This window comes from Vulpes lagopus, chromosome 1 (genome assembly GCF_018345385.1).
Source record: "Vulpes lagopus strain Blue_001 chromosome 1, ASM1834538v1, whole genome shotgun sequence".
Taxonomy (NCBI): domain Eukaryota; kingdom Metazoa; phylum Chordata; class Mammalia; order Carnivora; family Canidae; genus Vulpes; species Vulpes lagopus.
The window spans coordinates 143,518,190-143,528,476 of NC_054824.1; the positions used below are offsets into that span (position 1 = coordinate 143,518,190).

Here is a 10,287-nt window from a genome sequence, read left to right on the forward strand (position 1 = left end):
CCGGAACTTCCCCGCAAGACGCAGTGAACCCAGATCCCCGAGGAGCTTCAGCCGCAGGGTTAAGGCTGCCGGGCACAGTCTCCCTTCACCCTCCCTCCTGCCTCGGCTGCGCACCTGCTTTCCCCTCCCCGGCCTGGGGCCTGATCTCATGTCACCCGACCCTCTTCCTGCCATTCAGCCCTCCACGGTGCTGTGCGGACATGCCAAGTCCATACTGGCATGTCCAGCACATCCTCAAATGGAGAATCCCCCGTGCTTTGAATACCCAGCTCCCTGCCCGCCTGTCCCCTGTTGGGGCCTGGAGGCTGCACCCTGACCTGGCATCCCCTAGGGAAGCAAGCTGAGGTTATAGAGGAATGATGGGGGCGGTCTTCCCCCCCTCCCAGACTCCCAGTCACATGACCCGTCAGCCTGCCCCCTCTCTGGCCCATTGCAAGGATAGTGAAGAGGCCTTGGGAGTGAAGAGGCCATTGGTGCCCCCGAGTGCTGCAACCCCCGTTTGGCCTGGCCCCCAGCTCACCACTCAGGAGAGAGCTGCCTGAGCTTGTCTACCGTGCAGACACCTCCGCGAGGTTGAGGCCTGTGGCAGGGAGGGGATCCTCCTATGTGCCCCAAGAACATGACAGATGCTGCCCTAAGGGACTCTGGAGAAGCGGGGGGGACCTTCCTGGCGTTTTTCAGACCAGAAAAATGTGTTTTTCTGGCATTCCAGACCAGAATCAGCAAGCATTGAAACAACACCCATCACCTTGGTGCACAAAGCATGGCATGCCTCCAGAGCTCACTTATCCATCCCTGCCTGCCACCCCCCGCCCCCAGCCCAGCTTCTGCACCCACTGTGCTCGTACCCGCGCGCGTTCATGTGGCCCCTGCGAGCCCCACTTTGAGGAGTAGGGGGGTGACCAGAGGAGCTGGTTTCCTCTTTCCTCTGCCTCCGAGTGCAGGGAGAGCATTGATTTGTTGTTACAGCCTTGGCTCACTCTGCTCACAGCAGCCTTCCATCATTAGGGTCAAATTTGACGGGACAAGTGGAGGCTTCTCTTCAGGTGTGGTCAACTCACAGGGGCTGGCGCTTCCTTTCGTGCCCGTGGGCATGGGCCCCACTGTCCCTTCAGTTTGAAGGAGCCTGTGACTCTTGATATCGAGGCCATGAGTTCGAGCCCCATGTTGGGTGTGATTACTTAAATATATCTTGAAAAAATAATTTTATTAGAGCCAAACTATTTAAATAATTTTATTTGTTTCATCCTTTGGTAGATGAGAAAAATACATTACAAAATACATTATACAGAGGACAGCTCACAGTACACATTACTAAAAACACAGTCTACATTCCAGCCAGGGCTGGTGGTAAGTTCAGAGGAAAGCCACAGAGGCCTGGAGACCCAGATTTCAGCTCTACGGAGTGTTTCCCCTCGGGGCCCCTCTTTATCTCAACCTCTTCATGGATTAGCACCTGCATCAGGTGGGTGTGGGCAGAGCCAGAGCAGCACAGGGCTGAGCTGGAGACTCAGCATCCCTAACAGAAAAGGGGCCAAATGGCCAGGGTCTTCAATACAGCAGGACAGAGTGCTGGTGCCCTACAGGTGCGCAGCCAGCAGTCCTGAGTCTGAGTTCCCCTACACTAGCCTTCACCAGCCTTGCCCACCACCCAGTGTGCAGGCAGATGGGTCCCAAGGGGCCACCTCAGCCCCAGGGCAAGCTTGCTGGCCAGGAGGCAGGTCCGTGCAACACCGCACAGCCTCCTCACCCCACTCTCCCCTGACCAGCAGTTCCCAGAGCCGGGGTGAGGACCCAGGTGCACAGAACAAGCCCCTGGAGGCTGACCACTCCAGCGGGACCCACCTCAGGGGAGCAGCTTCAGAGAGCCCATTTCTCTAAGCCACCAACTTGCTTCAGAGCTCTGCCCAGCTTCCTGCACAAGCCCAATGAAGAGGCCCAAGTGCTTGGGGCCAGCTGGAAGCCAGCCTTCTGAGGGAGGGGAGCAGGCGGCACCACATCCCCCACCCCCTCCATTCATTCAGAAGCAATTCTCTGAAGCGGCTCTCAAACCTTCATCCTCACTTTCTTAGAAATTTGAAAACATCTGTGACTAAGAAAAGTCATCCTAAGAATCAAGGGCATCATTCCAGCCTGCTCTGTTGTGGTTTAGTGGGCCAGGCTCTGCATCCCAAGGGGACAGGTGCAGGTTGCTCCGGGGGGCCTTCGTGAGAAACCTGGGGGCCAGCCAGGTGAGCTTCACTGCGAAGTCCCAGCCTCGAGACCCTGCCCCTCCCCCACCGCCCAGGCAGTGTGGGGGTGGGGGTGGGGATGGGGGGGCAGGAGGTGGGAAGAAAAAGAAAGATGAGTCAAGACCAGCATCTTCAAATTAACAAACTGTAATTGTTTTCCCAAAGATACATTTTTTTCATACACATCCATCATACACTGTAACCAAAAAAAGCAGTGTACATGAAATAAGAGAAAATAAATTAAAAATCCATAGCATAGGTAAGGAGGCTCTAGTCTGGAGCACAGCTGAGTTTCCAGCAATATAAGGAGGCTCGAAAGTTTCTTTTTATAAGAATGCCTGCTAGCAGGGGTTCCAGCCAGGTGGTTGGTTGGTCTGTAAGTCAGTCTTGAAGTACTTGAAACAGGTCTGTGTTTTTGTTTTTCCTTAGCGTTTAAAATAGCCATCATTGTCCTGCAATAGGCAGAGCTATCACGTCCAGGAAAAATGAGGGAGGGAACCACAGAGGCAGCGTGAGATCCGAATACAGCATTCAAAGGTAATTGGTCCAGTGGCGCCTGGGGAAGAGGGAGGGACAGCTCTCCAGGGTTAGCCATCTTCCTTGGGAGGTGTGTACCAGCCTGCACAGAAAGCCAAGAGACCGTCACGGGGTGCAGGCCCATGCCCACCCTCTCAGCCCAGTCATGGAGGGTACCTCCAAGGTCAGGGGTGAAAAGATCCTAGCAATGGCAAGGGCTTCCCAGTGGGGGTTGGGGGGGGCAGAGCAGCTGTATGGGGGCTGGGAAGCCGCCCAATGGAGGCTAGGACTATGGGGGTGGGGGGGACACACATGAGCTGCCTGACATGAAAGGATATAGTGATGTGAGCTTTTGTCTCAAAGGGTAGTCGGGAACAGGGCAGCACTGAGGATGCCACCTCCCACCCCCCAACCCAATACAACAGGCAGGCAGTGCTTTTCTGGGAAGGGAGCCACCACCTCCAGCCCTTCTCTGGGGGACAGAGACAGGGGGGTAGTAATGGCTCAGAAACCAAGAGAAGGGATTCTTGCTCTGTGGTGGGAAGTGCCGTCCTCGGGGCCTGGTTGCAGCTCACCGTTCTTCTCGTGGATCTGCACCAGGGACTTGTAGGACTGCTGTGCTCTCGTCAGGCTGTACTGGGACTGCAGCAGGAGGCGACCGTGAACACGGCGGGCTGCGGCCCTCCTACCCCACCCTCCATAGCTGCCAGCCAGAGACCTGGTGCCCCGGCACAGTGCCCTGCTGACCTGTGGTACCTTCTGCCCACAGCCCTGCCCCCCAGGCCCGCTCGGCAGAGGCGCCAGAGGCCTCACCCTCTTGGGCTTTGACGCGAGCAGCCTCAGGGCCTGGCTCCTTACTTTGTTGGCTCCAAACTGCACTCGTGCCTTCCCCTTCACCAGCGTGGCGCTGATCTGCATGATCACAGACTCTATGGAGTAGGCGCTGCTCCAGCCCTGGAACAAGGAGGGATGGAGCAAAGAAGGGTTAGCTTTTCTTGTGCATGTTCCTGCCCAGAGTTATGCCTACCACCCAGGCTACAGGGGTGTATACGTATGCTGATGTCAGCCCTGCCCTGCCCAGGCCAGCCAGGAGGGACCGACAGGCTCACCTGCTTGGTGAGAAGTTCCATGCAGATGGCACCTCCGCCCAGAACATACCTGCAGAAGAAAGGTCAGTGAGGCAGCTACATATGTGGCCATATTCCACGCCTTCCTTACCTTCCGCCCCTGCTGAGCCACTCACCCTCCGGAAAGGACTGGAGACACAACCCTGACAAACGGCGGGTCAAAGGGGAAGTTATCCTGTGAAGGAAGACAAAGGTGATGTCAGAGGGGCCCGAGTCCACCCCCAGGACGGCCCTCCACCAGGCAAGGAAGTCACCTGGCTGACCAGGGAGCAGCCACAAAGAGAAATCTTACTTTGAAAGAAAAATTAAGTAGGATGAAGTCAGCTCCTTCCTTCTCTTTAAGGATCTGGAGATCGTTGTGCAAAGCGCTGTCTTGGTCGACTCTGTGAAGCCAGAAGGGTGAGCTCAGAGCCCAGGTCCCAGCCCAGGAGCCCAGAGACAGCTCCAGCTCCCCCAGGCTGGCCACAGGGGCACAAGCCCGTCCACACACGCTGCTCCCCACTTACTACCCAGTCAACACTCACTTGAGGAGTTTGACGTTCCAATCATACAGGCTGTCATTCACAAGTTCGACTGCATAGTTTCCTGGAGAAAGGAAGACAACATGGGCCGTCGGGAAGGTCCAGGGTACAAGCGGCCTATGAGCCCACCCCCCAGGCTGACAGAACAGAGACAAAGACTCCAAGTCCAGGCCACATGGACACACAAACCCAACCTAAACCACTGCTGGGGCACTGCATTCCTGGCCTGAAGGGTGCACGCACATTCACGTGTCCCAGGACTTCTCGAGGCCCCAGTGCAACCCACACTCACCGCCTTTGAAACTCTGTGACCGGTATATATCCCTGAGCTCCTTCATCAGCCGGTCAGTGGCCTGCACCGAGCCAGACACCGCACCCTGCATGGGAGAGATACCAGGCTAGGCTCAGACACACCACAGCCTCCCTGCCCCCAGGGAGGCCTCTGTTTCCCAGTTGGATGTCCCAGGACCCCCCACCTGCAGCCGCACCCACCAGCCCCTGGGCCCAGTTTTCCTGGGAAGGCACCTACGTTTAAGTAATCTTGCCTCTGATTCTTCTTAATCTTCTCTAGTATAGCCAAATTTTCCTTTCCAATGCCGTCATCTTCAGATTTCTTGCCCTCAGCTGGCTCCTCCTCTTTCATTTCATAGTGATCTAGGTCTTCCGTGTCCTGGGGCAAGGGCACGGGGCAGGACAGGAGAGGAGAGAACCAGCAGAGGTTGTGCAGGGAGCCACAGGCCGTCCCCGTTCTGTCCGTGATCTAAGGACGAGGCCAATCTCCTCCCCATCAGTCTCAGGCAGCAGAACTACCCACGGACCCAGGGAAGGCAAACAGGACTCAGCCATCTTGTTCCCTAGAACTCCACTCCAGCCACCCCTGAAACTCTCCCCTGGCAGGGATGGTTCCTCGAGTAACTGTGGCTGACACTGTGACTCAAAGCTCACGTCTCACCAGGTCACTACAGTGCCCGAGTTCTGAAGACTCGGGGTCGGAAGTGTCCTGCCCGCCCCGTCAGCATAGGGCTTGGATCAAGCGCACGGAGGCCCCTGCTGCAGACAGTGGAACAAGGGAGGTGGCAGAAGTCAGGAAGGAATGAGCCCCTTGTTCACCCTGCTGCAGGTGGGTCAGCAGTTGGTTCACTCCATGTGGGGTGGTGCACAGGCCGCCTGCCTCACAAAAGCAGCGAACCCAAGGCCATAGCAGCATGCGGTTAATACTAATGCCCTGGCTGTCACCCCAGCTCATGACATCCTCGGGATACCCGTCACGTGCCAGGTGCTGTACTAGGTGCTGCACTCTGGCTCATCCACTTCTTACAATCACCATGCCACTATCTGGCTGTTCGTCCCACCGCCCTGACCACGCGGCTAAGGTCAGTGAGCGTTACCACCACGCCCACAGTGACACCACCCTCAACAGAACTACAAGGTGAATCCCATTCCACATGGCCCAAGTTCTTGACCGTTATGTGACATTCTGCGAAAGCATCTGTTTCCAGAGACCAGATCATGAAGATTCAGCACTTATCACCCACTGTGCGGCGCATTCTGCGCTTAACACCTATCTTTGCCTTCCCGACAACCCACCACATTTGTGGTCGTCACAAATCCTATCCTACAGGAAAAGCACAGCTTAGGGAGATCGGGTAAAGCCCCCCATTAAACTCGGGATGCAGGACTCCAAGACTCCTGGAGCCATAAAGACACAGGTAGGGGTGTCTGTCTCCTACGCCCTGGCTGCTCTTCCAAGTCAATAAATCTGGCCTTAATCCTTTCTCTGCCCGGTCTAGACCGCAGGGCTACATACAGGGAGCACTCAGTGGTGCTGACAGAAAAAGTCACCCGCCAATGCTGCCCAGGGGGTCCACCCTACCTCGGGCATCTCCTCGTCTTCATCTTCTGACGACACATCCTCCTGTGTGCACTGTGACAGGGTGGGGGGGGGGGGGGGAGGGGGAAGGCAGAGATCAGAGCCCCAGTGGCTTCTCAGCAGGCAGCTTCCAACCTCTGCCCCGGAGCCCTGGGTCTGGGGGTGGTGTGACTGCCCTCAAGTGCCCAGCCTCTCCCAGGCTAGGTGGGAGTGGAAGCCACTGCCCAGGAAGTGACTCCACGGGCAGCCCAGCCCATCCTTCTCTTCCCACCACGAGCTAAAGATTAAGAGATGCACAGTGGCTGTGTTACCTACCTCCTACCACCTGGGCTGATTCTCCCAAGAACCCCTCTTCTACACAGGTGCCTCTAGACTGACGCCACGTTGTCAGTTCTCAACAAGGAGCCTAGGTCCCCAATGGCCACCCACTGCTACTGTTAATGATAAAATGTTCCCCATCCTGCCAAAAGGGGAAACCCTGCCCACTCGCGCATCTTAATAGAAGGTACTCTATTTGGCTACACGCCCATCTGGAGACAAAGAGCACCACAACATGGGTACATATTTGCAGTGGCCAGAAGTGGAGAGAAATGACTACAGGTGTATCAGGACGAACAGGTATTCGCTGAGTACTGTCCTGGGGCAGCCCCACACCATGGTGCCCAGGCCCCTCTGCTGCTTACCTGCTCCGCCGGCAGGGGCTGGTCTAGCATCTCCACATCTGGGTGCTGCGGCAGATTGTAGAGTTTACACAGGTCGGAGATGATCCTCTTCAGATGCTGCAATAGCTGGGGGTAGAGGATCACAGTGATGTCAAACACCCCGTGCCCCCAACCTGGATGGGTGTGCGGATGAGCCCCTGAACCCACACGTGCTGGCTAGTTCTCTGAGCCTTACAGGCCATGTGGCTGCAGGGGGCATTTACTGGACCATCCCGGTCTGGAGCTCTGGCGCTAGGCTCCCCCTCCGGCTTCAGAGAACCCCCCGCCCAGCAGTCTGCCCCCAAATGTACCCTTTCCAGGGAGTCTCAGTGACATGGGTCTCCTAGAAAGAAAGGGTGTCCCCCACCCGACACCCTGGCCCCTCACCAGAGTATTCCCTTTCTTTATATCCACCAGCCTCTCCAAGACAGCAGCCAAGTTTGGATCATCGGACTCCACTGACCAGATTGGGGGCACCGCAGGGTAAGACTCCTGAGAAAAAAGTGGGAGAAGGGTCAAAACGCACGACCCTGGGAAAGGCTCCATTTTGCCTTCTCTTGCCCAATGTTTCTATTTTCTTTGCCCCTCCTCTCCCCAACAGAAGCCCAGCTCAGCAAGTCAGTATCTAACCGAACAGCTTCCCAACGAACCCCACACCAGGAGAACTCATTCCTGAGAAGGCCCTTTCCAAACAGTCTGAACATTTTTTTCTCTTCCCAAGAGGAAGCGTCAGAGACAGTGGCGGCAGACCACCAATGGTGAGGGAGGCCGCCCCTCCAGCCCGCGGCCAGTGCAGCTTTGCCCACTCCCAGCACACAGCCCCCTGGCCCTTCGGATCCTCAGATCCCACTCCTGCTCAGGAAGGGATCCCCTCACCACAATCGCACTGAAGTGAACAAAAGCAAAGATTGCAGATCACTTCCACATTAGCTGTGGAAGAACAGACACAAACTGGATTTTGTCCCCAGAACCTCAATGTAAGAGGGGAGCAGGAAGACTCTTCCCACGTGGGTTACCCACAGCACACGCCCTGGAAGACCAGTTTTCCATACCGCTCCCTTGGAGCCTGCCACCCTCTCCGCCCAGCGTAGGCTGCAGGGCTCCACATGGCAGGCTGGGAGAAGCCTACGCTGCTAGCATTCCCAGCATTCCTGAGCCACGGTGCCAAATGCAGCCTGACCAGACTCCCCCTCTGCCCAAACCCAGGGGCCCAAGTCAGGCCCCTTTGCAGGGGCCACAGAGTCTGACTTCTTTCCCGGCACAAAGACCACAAACAGACTCTGGCCATGAGATGGGCAGCGAGAAGGGGACAAACATACCCTCCAGGAGCTGGAAGTTTAATACAGAAACAGAATCAGCTCCTGAGAGTTCTACCCAGGTCAAGGAAACCTACCCACTTCTACCCAAGGTCTTAACTTTCTCAGGATGCTAACCCTCAATGCTAGAAAACCCTAACAAAAAAGATACTCAAATCTTCACCTCGCTAACCACACCCAGTCCACCAATCTCAACTTTTTAGTGGGAAAAAACTGGAGGAAGAAAGAAATGGGACACGCGTTTTGGTGGGGCACCATCCAACCCAGACTGAGGCTTGCCATACACCCTGACCTGGTTTGATGGAGAAAAAGGGAGAGAACACAAGAACTGTGTAAACTGCACTCAGGCCCTGGGTCCCACACCATCCAGCATCAGTCTCTCCCCAGACCCCCGCCTGGGTCAGGTGCTGTCCCAGGTTCCCCAGCTAATGCCCCTAGCAGGGGAGAATGCTATCACAGCAGGTAGTTATCAGCCACTGACCCCCTCCCCAGGATGTCAGAAAGTACATAGATAGGGGACACGCTGGGTGTCTCCTTGTTCAGCAAGCTCTTGCATAAAGAGATGTTCACCAGGGAGAAAAGGGACAGTTACTGCTCAGAACCAAATAGATGGTGCTCCCACATCACCATCGTGGCCAAAAAAAGCACCCACCCAAGGCACAGGAGGGGAGTGGCAGATCTGCTACCAGCTGGGGCAAAATGAGGAGAATTAGAGGTTACACGGGAATGGAAAGGGAAGCAAAGAAGAGGGAAAAAAAAAAAAAAGAAAACTCCACGATCTGCGAAACCAACACTTGGTAAAATTCAGGGAGCAAAGGGGGGCTTCGGGAAAGGCGCCCGGGCAGGGATCCCACAGGTGGCAACGTCCTCAGAGGTACGAGAGAACAGGGAGCATTAGTGAATCGTGCAGGGTTCAGGCCCGGAGGTCCCTGCAGCGGAGCCGGGGCAGAGGCCCCGAGCCCCGAGATGACAGCAGGGGCAGAAAGGGTCTTCCGCGGGCGGCAGGTAAAGTGGCCAGGGCCCGCTCAAGACCTTCAGGGTGTGGATGTGGGTTAGCGAAAGGGACCGGTGCGGCCGCCATATGTCGGGGCGCCCCTCGCCGCCCCGGGTCCCTGGCAGACTCCGGGCGCACGGCTCAGGCTCCCGCCGCAGAAGCCAGTGGCCCCGCGGGGATAGAGCCGAGCCCGGGAGGGAGACCGGGCCTCCGGGTCCGGGGGACGCGGGGTCGTGCGGGGTGGCCCCGGGTCCCCGACAGGGGTCCTCACCGTGATGTTGCAGTGGATGCGGACGGGATCCCCAGGCACCGGCCCCCGCGGGGGCAGATGCGGTCCGGGCGCGGCCCCCGCCCCGGCCCCTCCGGCCCCGGCCAGCAGGAACTCGCAGCTCAGCTCGTCCAGGCAGGCGCTGGCAATGCGGAAGCGCTCGTGGCCGCGGTGGAAGATGGACTCGAGCAGCTTCAGCTCCCGCCTCAGACAGGGCCCCGGCCCCGGGCCCCCCCCCGGGCCGCCCCCGGCCCCCGGCGCCGCCCCCTGGCCCCCCAGCTGCTGCCCCGGCCCCGGCTGCTGCTGCCCCTGCGGCTGCGGCTGCTGCATCCTCCGCTCCGCTCCGCTCCGGGGCCGGCGGGCCGGGAGCCTCCGGCCTCCGCTCGGGCTCCGCCGCCGCCGCCGCCGCCGCGGTCCGCACTTCCTGATCCCCCCTTCGCCAAGATGGCGCCGCCGCCGCCTCCGGGACGGGGCCCCCCCGCTCGCCGGCCCCCAGCCGCCGGAAGCCGCGCGCCCCTCCCCCTCCGCTCCGGCGGCCCGCCCCGCCCCTCACGTGACCGCGCGGCGCCGGCCTCCCTCACGTGACCGCTCTCTCTCGCCCGCCCCCTGGTGCTCGCCTGCCGCCCTCCACACGTGACCCGGGGGCTTTGGGCCCGGCGCTTTCCGCGCTTCGGCGCGTGCTGACGCAGGCCGTGCGCGTGAGCGTGCGCGTGCGCCCTCCCGCCGGCGTTTCCCCGTCACGT

The 10,287-nt window shown here is 58.4% G+C and overlaps 1 protein-coding gene across 1 annotated transcript; it reads right to left on the reverse strand.

Moving 5' to 3' along the window:
- Positions 1 to 2,362: 2,362 nt before the first annotated feature.
- On the reverse strand, positions 2,363 to 10,065 carry UBE2Q1 (ubiquitin conjugating enzyme E2 Q1). Its single transcript, XM_041773088.1, has 13 exons — positions 9,548 to 10,065; positions 7,354 to 7,458; positions 6,949 to 7,053; positions 6,269 to 6,319; positions 4,925 to 5,065; positions 4,688 to 4,772; positions 4,399 to 4,459; positions 4,167 to 4,257; positions 3,991 to 4,049; positions 3,857 to 3,905; positions 3,606 to 3,701; positions 3,323 to 3,389; positions 2,363 to 2,850 (listed from the first exon to the last, which is right to left on the reverse strand). The coding sequence occupies exons 1-13, from the start codon at positions 9,872 to 9,874 to the stop codon at positions 2,819 to 2,821; spliced, it is 1,269 nt and encodes a 422-aa protein (XP_041629022.1). The 5' UTR covers positions 9,875 to 10,065; the 3' UTR covers positions 2,363 to 2,818.
- Positions 10,066 to 10,287: the final 222 nt, after the last annotated feature.